Source organism: Astatotilapia calliptera, chromosome 18 (assembly GCF_964374335.1).
Source record: "Astatotilapia calliptera chromosome 18, fAstCal68.1, whole genome shotgun sequence".
Taxonomy (NCBI): Eukaryota; Metazoa; Chordata; class Actinopteri; order Cichliformes; family Cichlidae; genus Astatotilapia; species Astatotilapia calliptera.
The window spans coordinates 13504691-13521903 of NC_137439.1; the positions used below are offsets into that span (position 1 = coordinate 13504691).

The 17213-nt window shown below is 42.3% G+C and overlaps 1 protein-coding gene across 1 annotated transcript in view; it reads left to right on the top strand.

Annotated features, from left to right (window-relative positions):
• Positions 1–10605: 10605 nt before the first annotated feature.
• Positions 10606–17213, top strand: part of skila (SKI-like proto-oncogene a) — a 31920-nt gene continuing 25312 nt past the window's right edge. Inside the window, exons 1-2 of the mRNA XM_026148880.2 lie at positions 10606–10743; positions 13028–14308. Coding sequence (XP_026004665.2) covers positions 13178–14308 — 1131 coding nt within the window. The 5' untranslated portion in view covers positions 10606–10743; positions 13028–13177. The remainder of the gene's footprint in view (positions 10744–13027; positions 14309–17213) is intronic.

Below are 17213 nucleotides of genomic sequence, written 5' to 3' on the forward strand. Positions count from 1 at the left end.
TGTCATTCTTCCATTAATGAAGATGTCTGGTGATTATACACTGATAATGATACGCCTACTTCATCGAGAGTCTAGACTTGGTTAGATGTAACGTTATTTCTCTTAACCATGGAAATAATTCTGTCATCATCCACTTCAGTCGTCCTCTGTGGTTTTTCAGGCCTTTCAATGTTGCTGAATTGTCCAGTGCGTCCATTCTTTTTACAAACGTACACCAAACATCAAATTTATTCATTCAGATAATTAATGACACAGAAAAATGTGATTCGTATAAACAATGTACACCAATCAACTAACTTTTATTTGACCTGATTCGATTACATTTGATATTGTACATGTATAACAAAATTTACACATTTAATTTAAAGTGAGGATTTTGAGCTCTTTCTCTTTGAGCTCTTTTTTGCTCGCTCTCTCTCTCTGATGGGTTTATTTGATTTATTTTGGTCTTTAAGCCTAACAATGGCGTCCCTCACTTGTGCTCTCATTTGTTTGAAGCTCACATTGAGAATTTAAGTGACAATTTACCAAATGCAAGCTTAAACCCTGAAATCAACTCGTATTTTGTCACTGAGTAATCAGGGAACCAAGATTATTATTGTGATCTAAAATTAAACTAAAACTAGATGTGAAAAGAGAAAACTTTCAAAAATTCTATACAGTGACCAAATTCCAGATTTTAAAGTGGTTTTAAGTGGATGAACAACTTGTATACTTTGAAGTAGAATAATACCATTTTTCACCTGTTTATTTTTCGCAGGCACGTCGTAGACTTTTTAATCTGAAACCCTTTCTCAACCTTATGCAGTCGTAGATTTCATATCGCTGGATTCAGCACAGCTGGACCTCTTCATCAAACCCCGGCTGGTGTTTTTGTGATGGTCCCAACCAAATCTGCCTGCAAATAATTAATTTATTTTTATTAATGACAAATATGTTAATGCAATAACCAATTTCACATGTGGGAGAGAATATGAAATACTATGTTATGCTTTGTTATACTAGAAGCAAAGACAGGTAGATTCTTCCTTTTGGGATTTGTGTGTGTGTGTGTTTAAATCCATCGAGTAGTTGTGAAACTTTGGCAATAAAAGTTGTAATTGAATAAATAAAGTATGCTGCACCAGTGACACCCACACTGGAGCAGTTTTTCAGGGTGGCTCTTGCACTAAAGAGGATTTTTCTTTCTTTGGTGCACTCTTGGGCTCATGAAACATCACAATGGGACTTTTCACTGCTGCCCACTCCCAAACATGAGCTCTCACCCACACGAGTGTCTGGAGAGAAGGGAAATATACTCGAGGTGCAAGGTTGTGCTCTTTTACTCCAGCTCCCTGTGGCTCTGATGGTCACATGACTCCTCTTTGACTTTTAGAAGGGTCTTGTCATCCCTAGTGGGCTAAAAGGTCACGAACACAGACAGCGCTGTGCGTTAAGAGGTGAAAGTTAGGTCATGGAAATAATGGTGTGTCAAAAATAATAAAATATATTGATTAGTGTGCTGCAATAGCTCGCACAGCAGTGGGCAGGGAACCATCCTACTCCTCTCAACCATCGTAGAGGATGAACCAGGAAATTTTGTAGAAATTGCTCCCTTTGTGCGACTGCAGAAGACATGGTGCTGCAAGCAGGGCAGCACCAAGGATAAATGTCTTTTGCATAATTCTCTATTCCCGTGATGGCATATTTGACATTGTTCCTGTGCCCTCTCTGGTGGAGAACAGGGGTAGGCCTCCCCAGGCGCTGTGGCTTCACATCGCCCAGTGGAAGACACGGGGAAGGCTAACCTTGCATAATTAATGATGTAAAACAGGGAACGGGCTGAAAAAAAACATCCTGTTCTAATTGCACTTATCTTGTTGGGTGTTTTATTCCGTCCCTGGGGGGATTAATTAAGCAACACAAAAATTATACTTAGTAAAACACACGGTGAGGTGCATCTCACTGCTTTTAGTGGCGCTCTTCACTGTAACGCTAATGACTTGCTCTGAGTGACTAACATCTGCAGTCAAACATGTAGGCTTGTTTCTTATTTGTCACTTAAGTGACTGTAAACAATGCCATTAAAGCTTCTTGAGCCATAGTGTAACAAAAACATGGGACGAACACCTTCATCTTGTGTGTAAATGAGTGGGGCTGACAAATGTGCTCAGCTGCAGTAAAGACAGCAAACCGATGACTGAAAAGTGAAAAAAAATCTTATCAGAGATTTCAGTTTTAGTTGGTTTGATTTAGTCGTTGGATATTACACCACACTCCACTTTAAAGATTAAAGACTAAAAGTACTTTTAATTTGTCTTCAAATTCAGCAATACTCTTAATCCATGTCGGGGGAACTGGGTGTCTGCATGTGTCTACATGCTTACATATGTCCTCCTCATTAAATCTGCTCTACCCAGCAGCAAGAAGAAACCAGAAACACAGCAACATATAATATAACCATAGAGTACAGTGCAAACGTCTGGAGCCACCCCTCATTTCTGCATATTTTGCTGGGAGAATAGGAAACAGGTGCAGTGATTTATTGAAATGTGCAAACTTCCATAATGTTGAGGACCGGACTCTGGGAGGCCAATCGATGACTGACAGTGTCCACTGTGTGTTTCCACTGTGTGGTATGGTTTTATTGCATTGGCTGAAAAATGAAGACGTTTCCAATCAGACACTTCCCAGATGGTTTTGAATGCTCGATCAAAATTTGATGGTACTTTTCTGCATTTATGATTTCATCAGTTTTGACAAGATCTCCAACATTGCCGGCTCAAACTATGACAGTGCCTCCACTGTGTTTTACAGATGGCTGTAGACACTCACTGCTGCACTTCTTGTGATCTCCTTCGTACATATCAACGATAAATTGATCCAAAATGTGTTGAAAGTTTAATATCTACATTCATCAAACCTGTTTCCACTAATTTTCAGCATAATTCAGCATACCTCAGCCTTTTCTCCCTCTTTCCCTTCCTTAAGAACGGCTTCTTGACATCTGCCATAGATATTTTTGCCTACCACTTCTTCTTTTGTCCTCCAAGGTTTTTTTTTATTTAATTTTTTGGACTTTGAAGTTTTGTTTATTTAAATAATCTATTTAATTTCTGGTTTGTTCAGTGTTTCCATTTACTTCATGGATTCTTCTTCAGAGTTTTTCTTCCTCTGTCTCGTCAGCTGTGATTTAGTCCACCTGTGTCTCGTCGTCCTCAGCTGTCTCCACTTCCACTGATTGCCCTTCTGTATATTTATGGTCACTATCTCTCCTTTTATTTATCAGAGTGACCTGACCCAGTGTTACTCTGTTTTTGGTTTAAGTAAATGTATAATGTTCTGTTTTTCTCATTTTGTACTGTGTGTGTGTTCAGTTGAATAAATGGCTTACTTTATATCAGTCTTCAATTTCCTCCAAGCGTCTGCATTGAGGTCCTCACTGCATTCAGTCAGTAGCCTCCTCAAATTTAATAACAGTTTCCTCAAATGTAGTATGAAGTATAAACTGTAAATCATGCCAAGATATGTTTTTCAGCTAATAATGCTTTGGGAATCGGCTTGTTGCTCCAAAAATACTATTATATGCTATATATTATGTTATCATTATAATTTTTAATTGATTCAACTAAAGAAATACAACAAAAATGGGTTTTTGTGACAGGTTGCTAGTAACACAGTGATTAAAGATATAATTTGAAATTGGTTCTTAGCGAAGTTGTCTGTTATTGTGTATAATCCCTTGAGTTCGGTGAATTTTTATCCTAGAATTATTCTTAGGTCAGTGTTACGTAGCTTAAAATAAGAAAATGGTCAGGTACAAGGACTGGAATGCAAATGAGTGAAAAAGCAGCCAATGTCCAAAGACAAACTTCTGAAAGCCTCCAGAAAGCCTGAAGAACTCCAGACTGCTTTTAAGAAATTAGGAAAAAGTGACTCCTTGGAAACAAAATATGAAGAAATGAGGGGTGACTCAAGACATTTGTACAGTATTGCATGTAGCATCAATTATGTTAATTAAGTTCCCCTTAAATATCAGAGCAGTCACAGTTACAGATGTGGATCTTATTAAGCTGCGTGAGACAAGGTGTAGCATTTGGAAATCCCCCGGTATGATGATGTATGCGTCTGCCACATTTCTGTCTGCTCTTTCCCCCCCACAGCAGTTTCTCATTTTAGAGTGTGTTGTCATTTTTTATTTCATTCTTAGTACATAAATCACATACTGGCTGTGCGTCATAAGGGGCTGTTGGTTTAAGGCTATTACTCAGAAGACAGCAACACCGAATACTAATTTTAACTTGACTCAAAGTACATTATCTGATGAAAGTGAGCAGCGCTGTCTTTTTTAATAATCTGTGAAACGGCTTCAAACACGGGATTATGTACGAGAGTTAATAATCCTGACCAGGACTGTTAATGTAGTTAACTTCCAGCAGAAACGCTGACATTTATGATGACAGTGATGAAGAACCTGAATGTTATTTCAGTCATTCAAGTCTGGCAGTACAGACCTGCTTATTAAAGACAGGTCCCTACTGCTGATGCAGCCTTTCTTATGTGTTGCACCTCTGCATCAAAAGAACTGTGAATTTTGAAGACCATCTCTTACAGTGAATTTGCACAAAGGAAGGAATAACATTATTTTGATGTTCACATGTGACATTATTGTGCATTTTTCAATAATATTCACATGCAGTCTAATTAAAGGATGCACTCGACTCCATAAAGATTTTCAGGTATTGGAGACCAGGCCAGGTTAAAGTGAACCATCTATGCTCATTTCCAGCTCTACATTTATGCAAGTCTTCTAGAGTAGCTTTGTATGATTTTAAGTATCAAAAATAAGCTTCTTTGTCTTATGCTTGGCTTTGTTGCAGCACCTCAGGTCAATCACTGTCTGAAACAAGCTGTTTGAGCTCCTCTTTGCTTAAGCAGAACTGTCTTGTGGTTTGCTGCCGCTCACGAACAGAAGCTTTTACCAACAGGTGGGTGGGGTTTCTGTGCACACAGCTAGGGCTGTGCCTTCAACGATCACATTAAGGATATCCTCTTTCTTTGAAGTCAAACAGAGTCAAAAACAGAGCGCACACGAGGATTTCACATACAATGATCTCATTATTTGAAGCTCTTTCTCGTGATCGTACACCTCTGTAATGGTGTGTATATGACACAATACGAGGTGGAATTATTATTATTATGTACAGCTCTGTGTAAAACTCTTGAGTCACCCCTCATTTCCTTGTATTTTGTTTCTAAGAAGTCAAACTTGTAATTTTTTAAATGGTCTTGAGCAATAGCTCTCCAGGCTTCTGAAGGTCTCTCAAAATTTTTCTTTGGACACTGAATGATTCATAGGTCAGGCCAAACACAAAACTCTTGACTGTTGTAGTGCAGTACAGTACACATGGCACTTTGTAACAGGCTGCCAGTAACATACATATCATTTGTTTTAGTTATTTATATAATTATTAACTAAAGATATCTACAGTAGATGAACAGTATCTGAAAGTGGTGTCTATAAGCAAAAGGGAAAAAAAGACTTGAGAGATGCATCTGACCCTTCAGCTGATCTACTGTTTGTCTCTACTGACGCCTTGTCAGAATTGATCTCAGTGCTGGTGGCTGTCAAGAAGCTGTTCTTAGGGAAGGGACAAAAGGCTCAGGTATACCAAACTGCACCATAACTGGACTGAAAATCAGTGCCAACAGGTCTTGCAGAGGGATGAATCCAATTTTGAACTTTTTTGTTCAAATCATCATCAATATGTCAGGACACGGTGAAGGCTGTGTCATGGTTTGGGGCTGAATTTCAGCCTGTGGCGTTGGGGATCTTTTCAAAACAGATGGAATTGCACTGTGTAAGACCATCTGGACAGAGTAACACTGATCTCAAACACACTGCCAATGCAGTAAAAGCATACAATGCTTAACAGGTTTATTAGACCCATTAGTAAATAATAAACTCATTATTTATGTTTCTGTTGAGAAACATAAAGCATGTGCAAGCTCTTTACCTGAAATCATGTTTTTAATGCTAAAATAATTGAATTTTCAAATTTTCCATTTTATCAGTCATGGATTGGCCTCCCCAGAGCTCGGATGTCAGCGTTATTTAAGCGGTGTGAGATCATCCTGACAGAGGAGAGAACAAAAAGTCAGCCAACATCCAAAGAAGAGCTTTGAATGTCCTTTAAGCAGCCTGACAAACGACAAGAAAGCTTGTCTAAGAGAGTTCAGGGTGTGATGAACTATAAAGGTGGTCATACCAAATATTGACATCCAATTTCCATTTATACAGCAATGAGGGTTGACTCAAGACTCAACACAGAAGAGTACATTTATTCAGTCACTGCTCCCTACGTAAATGACTCAGGGAACTGATTATAGAGCTGGGGAAAAGCAAACGCTGCTATTAGATCAATACTTGGTTTATTCAGATTCCATTGGCGGACTGGTCTGAGATATCAGGACAGGAAGAATCTCATGCTGTACTTTGATTATTTTAACTTTAGAAGCTGCTACATGAGTTAGAGGTGCCCTGGTTTGGATCATTTGCGATGGTTTCTGGTTTCCAGATTTTGTTCTGCTTCCCAAACTCGAATCGGGTTTCAGAGTATTCTGGTGTCTCTCAGATTTCTCCAAGTTGTGTACCAAATAGGATTTAAGTTTCCAAAAAGTGGGCCATGTGATTTAGAAGGGTTTAGAGGGAGCATATTAGCGTCCAATCAGTCGGATTTGATATCAACGTTATTTAAAGCACCTAATTGCATAAAATTTTACATAGTTCCCCGCTGCTTCGTGCTTAATTATAGGAGACAAATGACGATCTGATACCGAGGAGAAACCTGATACATGCTGACACATCACGGAGAAGAAAACCTCGCAAGTGTCCTTCTGACACTTCACACTCTGCGGTGAAGGCGCGAAGACCTCAGACCACCACTTCAGCGAGCTCCACAAACATCTGCTGAACGGCTTAGTACGTATTTCAATATCTGCCATTGATCCCAGATGAGATGTATGAAAACAACTGCGAGGTGTCTGGCCCCAGGGTCCACTTAGTACAAAGTCCAATAACGGTTAGACAGGCTCTCGGCTAATGGAGAGGCTTATCAATGCAGAAGACTGCTACTCTCTGTCTGTGAACTCAAGCTCCCCCCACCACTGTCCTCTTCATCCTTCGGATTTGTTTTTTCTTTTTGCTGCATACCCCTAATGAACAATCAGTGCTGGTCACATTATTGCACATATGAGATTAATTTACTCCCTGCAGTACACAGAGTGATGTTATTACAGGAAAATCAATGTCCCTCTTGTTGTTCTCTGGGGCTGGATGGGGTGTATGCACATCTGCTCTCATAATGCAATTGCTGACCTTGCTGTCAGAGAGCGAACCAGTGAGAGAGGCAGAGAGAGGCTGCGGCGAAACGTCCGACCGTGTTGTTTATCAAAGCTTTATCGAGCCTCTCTGTTCTCACAGACGTGTGACATCAGATTGTGGGTCAGCCAGCCACGGTGCACTCCAGCTGAGAAAACGCCAGCATGTGTCGACAGAGGAAGATAACCTTCACAGATTCCTGCAGAAAACGGGACTTTTATAAATGATAGTGTGGATTCAGATTCGAGAGTATTTAAAGTTAATACAACATGGCCGTCTTTAAATTAGAAAATGTAACGTCTAAACATCCTCGTAGTCAGATTTCATTAACTCTCACAGCGCCTAGAAGGACAATGGTGCTCCTGAATGACCTCTTGACCTTTTTTTAAAAGAAAGGGCCGTATTAAAAAGGGGGGGAGGGGAGCTTTGGGAGAGGAAACCACCCTTTTTACCCAGTGAGTTTGCCCTCTATTATCCCACCCCCTCTCTCTAGCTGTGTGTGTGTGTGTTTTCTACTGCAAACTTGATGGGAAGCCAGTGAGATAGATGAAGCAACTGGAGTGCCATTTCGTGCCAGGAAATATCAACTGAGGCCACGTCAATAACCACAAAATGATCTAAGCCATAAATAATCAGACACATGAACTGTTGTAAATGTAATTTTGGAAACTGATGACTTCTGCTTGTATCCGTTTTATATCCTTGTAAACTGAATATGTTTGAGTATCCTGTTGGGTGGCTGGATGGAAAAAGCAAGACATTTAAAGATGTCCGCACAGAATTTTTGAACTGATTTTCTACAGGAAAGTCATCCTGAAAAGTTTTGGCTTTGCTACTCTTGACTTAAAGTTGTGGTAATGCCTGTTTAAATGTCCCGTAGTACGTGTGACCTCGATCAGATGCTTTCGGTTGCCATCAACAAGCTTCTGGGATAATTCCGGCTGGATATTTGACCACTCTTCTTGGCAGAATTGCTAGAATTAATTTAAATTTGTTGGCTTCCTGTAATCTTACAGTTGCTCTTACACGTAGTCAACAAATCTTCGATATGGTTGATGTTAAATTTGAGTCTCTTTCATCCATTTAAAAACTGGTTTTTATGTGTGTTTTAGATTATCGTCCTAGTGGAACACCCAACTGTGTCCAAGTTTCAATTGTCTAGCTCAGAGGGGTCAAACATAAGGCTCGAGGGCCAGAACAGGCCTAGCAAAGACTCCAATCCGGCATCCAATTATGGCTTTTACTTAAAGTTACATTTTATAATTACCTTCCATAAAATTTAATTAAGACTTTCACATCCAGGAGGCAGCATTTTGCCACTTGGTGTGTTGAGATGTGTTTAGAGCTATCCTGCTGTTTACGTTTTAATATTCTTCTTAGATACTCAAGAGGCATTGACATTTGAAAGCCAGAATTGAGTATTTCTTTCTGTTCTGTTAAAAGAGGGTTTTTTCTTCCAACTGTCACCAAGTTTTTGGTTTTACATAGTAGTCCAGCACAGATCAGCTCATACATAGTATGAAACATGATTGTAGCGTTATAGCTAGCAAGTAATGATCCCAAGTTCCAATTATATAGAAGTCTATGTGAAAATTGTCCTCAGGTCTTTTTGCTCTGAACTGTTGTAGACTGGTCATCCTTATTTTGAATTGTAAGTATGATTGTTGAGGATATGCTAATTAGCAAACAAGGGGGTGGTTTCACAGTTGCATCTATCCCTCTCTCACCACATCTAATTTCAAAGGAACAAGGTGGTGATGAAAATGCTGAACTCATAAACTCATAATGAAATTTCCCCAAATAGTGAAAGGCAGCAGAGTGACTATGTCCATCATTTATATACAGGCTATGCTTTCAGTCTACTTGGTGCAATATATGTAAGTCAAACCAGGGAACTGCAGAAAAAAAAATCTTCCTTTAAATCCAAGCATGGCAATCCATATAACTCAAGAAAAAAAATAAATAAATAAAAGAAAACCCTGTGCAATTTCTGAAGAAATAACAAACTAGCATGGCTTACATTATATAACAAATAAAGCTGACACTTTAAAAAATATATAAACTCCATCTCCAAAGGTTGACTCTGTTCATCTGGAAGTAGCGTTTTCACGTCCAGATGAACAAAATCAGCCTTTGGAGATTTACTTACCTGGATGATTGAGAATGCATCAAGATATATAAACTCCAGTTTCCTTTTTAAAAAAAGTTTCCCATACCCTTTCAAATAGTTATAATAAGGCTTATAGTAAAATACAATAAAGAAATATGTATTAAAATAATTTCTCTTATTTAGTGTGTAACATTTTCTTCCTTTTCAAAATAATGGTATTATATTTTAGGCATTTAAAAGACTGAGGTTGTATTTATAGTCAATGGTAGCTACTTCATTGATGGCTTTGGATTATTTTAAATTATACAAAAGATACCTCAGAGGGTATAAATGCTCACCACAGTTATTCAAGTTATTCAGTACAAAAGGATGCTTAAACTCTTGTACAGCCTTGCCTTATATGTATTACATCTGTATCAGGCCACAGAGCTGCTCCATTGAGCTCTATTATTGTTATTAATATTAATATTTATAATAATACATAATAATACATTAGTTATTAAGATGATCTCAAGCTGCAGCAATAAAGTGAAATGAGCATTAATTAATTAATATAGATGATTCAATATAATAACGTATATGATTCTGAAAACAAGTGCACTTGCTTTACGTAAGATAAGATAACTCTTTATTGTCATTGCACAGTCATACATAGTACAATAGTACAGTGAAATTGGAAAACTGCCCCATGTCAGGAAGACTTGGAAAAACAATTAAAAAAATAAATAATTACACATGGCGATAACATGGAGTTAAGATTAGTGCCATTTCTGATATGACCTCACAGTCTAAATACTTGTTTAGTCACTTTGTAAAACAGTTGTACAAGTTTTTCTTTCTTTTTTCCTTTTTTTAATACACTGAACAGACCTGTTAATATTCTTTAACAAAAGGATGTATTTAACACATCTGTATGGGGGGTGTTTTTCAAGTTGTTTGTTAGATTTGCCCCCTCCCCCCGCCAGCTCTTACGCCCCCCTTTTAAAAAGCTGGGGCCGCCTCTGCAGCGTTACCTGCTCCTGAAGGAAACGCAAACCTCACAGACTGTGTGAGACAGACAGACACGCGAGCCGACAGACAGGAGGAGAGACAGGCGAGAGACACCCCCGCATAGTTTCCGTCAGCCGGGTGACGTATCCGCCTCTCGGCCGTGTGCAGCGTGACGTTACGGCGCTGTAGTGGAGCCTAGCTGCATCTTGTTGACGCTCCGCCAGGCTTTTCCAGTACTGAGAGGACCCCGGGAGAGTGAGGACGGCCGATACACAGCGTCCAGGCAAGTGCTCGCCGTTTCAAAGGACGGAGCCGGTTAAATGGGCCCGTTAAGGAGGGACGGGAGGTTGGTTTGTTAGTAGCGAATCCGAGCCGGTGATTAACGATTATGGTTGAATTCCTGCGTTTGGCCGACAGTGAGTAGCGGAGTGAAGGGGAGCGAAGCTAATCTGCTTTAGCCTGCCGTATCGGTGTCTATCTGGGGTTAGCCAGTCGTGATGTTAACGCTTTCCGTGCTCTCGGTAAGCCTGCTTTATTAGTCTCTGCGCGGGGTTAGCCTGCCTTAATATGGTGGCTGTTTATCCCCCCAACGGTCGCGGTCAATGCTTACAATGTATATGAGCGCTGAAGTCGGTTCTGCCTGCTTTACTCTGGTTGTTATTGCTGCTGGGGGAGGGAACTGGGCAAAAGTGAGCCCGTCTGTACTCACGGGAGCTGGGTTAGCCTGCTTCACAGCCCTCTGAGCTGTTCAGACTGCTATACGAGCGGCTGTATCGGAGCAAGGCTGACTGGGGTGGTCGGGCTAGCTAGCGCTATGATGATTTAGTGTTAAAGGACCCGAGAGCTGCTTCTCAGCGGGTTTCCAGTCAAATGCGCACATTTTTTACACTCAGAACATATTCTTATTTTAAATAATCTAGCACTCATATATTTAATATTAAACACCTATTGCAAGTGTTTTGACCCTTAGTGACAAGTGTTCTACCTGTGTTTGGGGGGGATTGGAGAGGGGAGATTGCCACGGGTTTAAACCTCACCGTGCCCTCACCAAAATCGGCGTGTGCGCATAAATGCCCAACCGCGGTGCCTTCACCACACCACAGCAGACTGTATCGCAGACAGTGAATGTCATTATCAGCACTGTCTGCATACCAGTGCCGAGCCAGCAGAGGAGGCGAGGTAGAGGCTGCAGACTGGAGTTGGAGGAGGAGGGGGATAGTTGGCGTTATACGCGGTGTCCTTGCACCAAAAAAAAAGGGTACTAAGAAGTAGTGCGGGTGACGTGAATAAGTCCAGCTCGGGCGAGAGGCTGCGCGAGAAAAGACTGTTTGTGTCTTGGGGGAAGCAAACCGAGATAGATTTGTTTAAAAAAAACACGAGAAAAATCGGGGCAAACGCTCCTTTATGTCAGCCACTGATTTGAATTTTGCCGTGTTTATGGCTGTTTTTGCCAATCGGCCCACGGTGGTATTTGCCATTATTACGCCCACAAACATCCACCCGTTTCAGAGGTTTTGCACCGCGACAGCTTTTTTTCTTCTTCTCGTCAGTCGGTGGAAAAAAAGAGAAAACGTCGGGATGCTAAAATTTGCAGAAGCATGCAAAACCATGTCTTGTGGTTAATTAACCGAGTCTGCCTGTTTACCTTTTTGACAAGCCAAAAATTCCGTTTGGCGTGTGTGTGCGTGCGTGCGTGTGTGTGTGTCTCTCTCTATGCGTGTATATATAGAGAAAGAGCATTTCGTTACCACACCAGAAAGCGTATCATCAGAGCCGAAGTGCATGGAATCTGCTGTCTCTTGCTGTCATATTGCAGCACCATAATGCAGCCATTACCAACTACAAGGCGTTTTAAATTCGGTAAAGCCGCTCGGTGTTTACCTTATTAGTAAAATCCGAGAGTTAAAAACAAAAAAGGCAGACGGAGGGAGAGAGAGATTGGGGGGACATCGGTTTCCACAGTGCTGAATGTCAAGCTGTGAGAGGATTGAGGGAAGGGGATGACTGCTGTTAACGCTTTTATCAGTTGTTTTTCACGGAGTTGATGGGGTCAGCGTGGGGTAAGCACACCTACGGGAGCGTACAATGTGGCTGGGAAGGGCACTTTCATTTGCAAAGTGAAATGTTTTTGAGCATTGTGGATCAGCCGCTCATTAACAATGTAATGACGGGGGAGAGGGGGGTAAAGGTAGGGTGTTGGTGGTTGTGGTGGTGGAGAAGGATTTCTGTTTGTCTTGTGTGGTCAACTGGTTTGGCTTGTTAAAATTCTCACTCAGCGCTGAGAAGTTTTCTCGTTTGAACCTTTGGTGGATGCAAATTTCTTCCTCTGGGGTTCAATTACAAGAGCCAAGAAGAAAACCCCCGTGTTTGTGTGAAGTATGGTAATGGCCATTTGGTATAGCGGGCCAAGCTGACAGCCAATGACTTGTTCAACAACCCCGCAGGGACACCATTAAACCTTTAATGCTCCAGATATTTTTTCAGTTTGTTCATCTGTCTACAGGAAAGGTAGAAAAGACTGTGATTAATTTTTTATTTCTATTTTTTCCTTGTGTTTTCATGCTCAGGGAACAGATCAGACGATAGAAATCTTCAGTAACGATCATGCATGTGTCTCATCGCCAGAAGATTTGAGAAGAGTTAAGGAGGAAAAGAGACCCAGAGGAATACGAGAACTTGGTCAGCTCGCAGAAACGACAATAACCCTGTGCTTAGATATGGCCAGCACCCAGACCAGCCTGAAAACCCCTTTCAAAGACTTGACCTCATTCAAGGGCAACATGAAACGGCTGTACAGAGAGCGGCTGGAAGACGCGCCCATCAAGAAGCGCGTGATGGCGGAGATCAACCTGAAGCGTCGCAGCTTGGACTCCCTGCCCTCCCTCCCCAAAACTCCCAAGGTGAAGAGGGAGCAGACTGAGGACCCACGCCCTGACTGTGACATGGACATGGAAGGCCGGGCTGAACTGCACATTATGGGCTCTACTAAAGCCCTGGACCTGAGCCCTGGGCTTAAACACACACTGGCCCAGTTCACCCTCAGCAGTCAGAGCTCCCTCGGGGGCCCGGCTGCCTTCTCTGCGCGTACGGGCCATGAGCATTCCCAGGCCGGCATGCCCCCCCTGCCCTCCCCTCCTGTTTTGGGAGGGGGCCCTTTGCTGGTTCCTTGCGACAGCTCTACTGAACTCACCCACTCTCTGCTGGAGGGAGAGTCCATCTCCTGCTTCGTTGTTGGGGGCGAGAAGCGGCTCTGCCTGCCCCAGGTGCTCAACTCCGTGCTCCGCGACTTCTCACTGCAGCAGATCAACACCGTGTGCGACGAGCTGTACGTCTACTGCTCTCGCTGTGACGCCGAGCAGCTGCACATCCTAAAGGTGCTGGGCATTCTGCCGTTCAACGCGCCTTCCTGTGGCCTCATTACACTGACGGATGCACAGCGGCTCTGCAACGCTCTGCTGCGTCCTGGTGCAGCCCTGCCTGCTGACCCCAGCGGTAAGCTGTCAGCCCAGGGCCTCCTGAAGGAGAGTGAAGCCAGCTTCCAGGTGGAGCACCAGTGTCTGGGGAAGTGCCAGGGTCTCTTTGTGCCCCAGTTCTACACCCAGCCCGAGGTGCCCTGCATCCAGTGTGTGGAGTGCCAGTTGCTCTTTTCACCGCAGAAGTTTGTCATGCATTCGCACAAGTCACCTGATAAGAGGACCTGCCACTGGGGCTTTGACTCAGCCAAGTGGCCCTGCTACCTGCAGCTTGCCAGAAAGTACCAGGGGACCCCGGAGGAGCCCAGACTCAAGCAGCTGCTGGACGAAGTCAAAGAGAAGTTCCACTATCAGCTCAAGAGGTCGCTAGACAAAGTAAGTGCACCTGTTTAGTGATACCCGTGTAAGCTGAGTGTGTCTTTGCTTGCTATAAATCCTCATTCATCACCATTCTGCTGTTTGACCGGTGAAAGCTTTTCTCTTGAATTAAAGTCTCCATATTTGTTTGTCTAGCTGACACGTCCTCTGTCCTGCCCTCTTCCAGACTTGTGTTTTGTGTGTTGGGCTCATTTGAATAAAATGGCTGGTGTTTTCTTAAACCAGTGTTGACCTAGTGTGTGTGTCTGAGGCCTGGGACAGGTGGTGACATCTGCCTGGGCAGGTCTGATCAGACGAAGTAAGGCCAGCTGGCCACAGCTGAAGGGGAAGTGCATCATTTGTCCTCCGGGTCACCTGGAGGTCGGTGGGAATGTCACTGAACAAAAGGCCAATATGCGAGGCTCAGGAAGCAACCCTGAAACTCTGGTACTGGAGTTATCTGTCAGCACCAAGGTTATTATAGCCAACAAAGACTTTTAAAGGGAAAAGAAAGAAAACTAAGTGACACAATATTGCACTTACAACTAACTGTAGAGGAAATGTTTCGTTTGAATTATTGTTTAGTCAAATTTGGTATCGGAACCTACCTGTATGAGGGTACATGTCTATGGGACCGAGTCAGCTGCCTTCAAAAAGTGCTTTATTCATATTGTAATATCTAATCTGTACTTCTGAGAGAGATGCCCATGGCAAAAGCCCTCCATTTTTATAAACCTAACTAGTAAAATGAATAAAATCTAAACTGAAACCTAACATTGTCAACTATTAAAAACTAAACTGAAACAGGGAAGCCCACACTGGAAACTAACTGTAGCTAAACAGAGTTAAAAAGGAAATAAGCTGGTCCCTTTTTTACTGACTAATAACTGGCCAGTTTACCCAGGTTTACTTCATCTCCATTCTTTCAGCACAGTCTGAGATAATGGCTGATGGAAAGGAAATCTCGTGCCGTTCACAGCTTAGGAGCTTTTTGGCTGGTTTAAAAAAATGAATGTTGGAACAGTCTACACGTACTGAAAGCCACACTTTCAGTAGTGGAACATCAACCGATGTTAAGCAGGGCTGTGCAGTTAATTGAAGCTTAGTTTCCGTTATAGTTTTGACTGGCAACATTTATTAAAAGAAATTTATCTTATTTTAACTTTCAGCAGACCACTTAGCTTTATTTAGTCACTCCCAGCACTTTGGAATGGGTTTATATTTGATTTGATTGTGATTTTTTTTTTTTTTTTTTTTTTTTTTTTACTGCTCCTATGTATTTTTTTTGTTTTTTTAAGTTGCTGTGTAGAAAAAAAAAATCATGCCAGTGCAATATAGAAGCCACAAGGACAGCGATCCTATTGAAAGGTCAGTGTTTAGAAGAGGAGGAGGGGGAGAAACTCCAGCTCGTTTCACTGCTATTAACTGGTTTATGTCGTCTCATGACCTCTCTGTGACCACAGCGGACTACCCCGGTTTGCACTGTATTCTGGGTGAATGGCTGGTTAGCTCACACGCAAATCTATATGCATGTTTTTGGTGAAGTTAGCTGTCATTGTCAGGATTTATATGTCACTACTTGGCAGCTGGTTGCATGCAAGACTGAGCAGAGTTTGTGCAGAGTGTGAGGTTTGTACGGCTCAAGACACACAACTTATGTGTGCGAGACAGAGGAATTATTTGCCTTTTGCGAATGCATCGGAAATAGCATCTACCGTCTCGCCCAGCGTCCTGACCACATTCCTGTCTCGCTTCTTCCCAGCCGGTATGCATGTTGGAAGCCACAGACGTTCTTTCTGAAAGCCAGAGACATTTTTGTAGCTCAGAGGGAAACTAGCGCACAAACTACTGCACCATGTACCTAATGTCGAGGGGGCTGATGAGTCCCGCAGTATCAGTGGTGTGTGTGTTTATGTGTGAGACACATTGCCCCTGTGTGTGTGTGTAGGCCAGTATGACACATCTTTGTTTCTCTGTCTCACACACTCACACATTGCCAGGCCCTCTGGAGCATGTGTCTCACCACAGTTTCAGGTGCTGTCTCCTCTGTGAGGTGGTGATTTTTTTTTTATTAATTTTTTTCTCAGTCAAAGTTTTTTTTTTTTTTTTTTTTTTTTTTTTCTCTCTCATTTTCTTCTCCTAGTTAAAACCCCACAAACACCAGAACATGGTGTTTGTGGGGTTTTGGTTTCAGTGGAAATGGTTTTTGCAGGGTTAACAGCAGTGGTGAAATTTTATGTAACAGTTATGCTGGTGTTGACAGAGACAGACAAAGTCACAAATGGCTAAAATTCCTGGAAAGATGTTTGCATGAGAGTGTCCAGGAAGCAGGTGACTTGATAGAGGATGCCAGTATAAGCTTCACACCACTCCCTCCTGAACAGATTTACGAGTGTGTGAAAGGTCAGTGACCGGAGGAACACGATGACCTCGTACTGAAGTCAGGACACAGGGGCTCTCCCTTCACATTCAGCCACTCTCTGTTTGTGTATTCCTGTAATGAAAGTGTGCGTTAACTGAACAGGAAGCGAAACAGACGGACGTGTCTCTCACCCTGAACATCCTCCAGACTCTCTGTGTCCAGCCGCCTCCACCGCACTGGCTGCGTGACTCATAGTTTCCACATCCCAGTTGGTGGACGGCCAGGCAGGCAAGCTCATAGTTGAGTCTTCTTTTTAGAAAGATGGCTCGCCTTCGTGCGTGTTGGTCTAACCCCAAATGTATACTGTTACCCAATGTCCCTTATTTACACACAGTGTCAATGTGCACATTTACAAGCAGTTTTAACAGAGATTTCTGGGACCTCATAGAAAACAAGAGGGGAGCTTTCTGGAATCCCCCCCAGTCCCAAATCCTGCTCGGACTGTTTGGCTTAAAAAGGTGCAGTTAAAAACTCCAGGACCTGCGCTCCATAAAGGCGCTT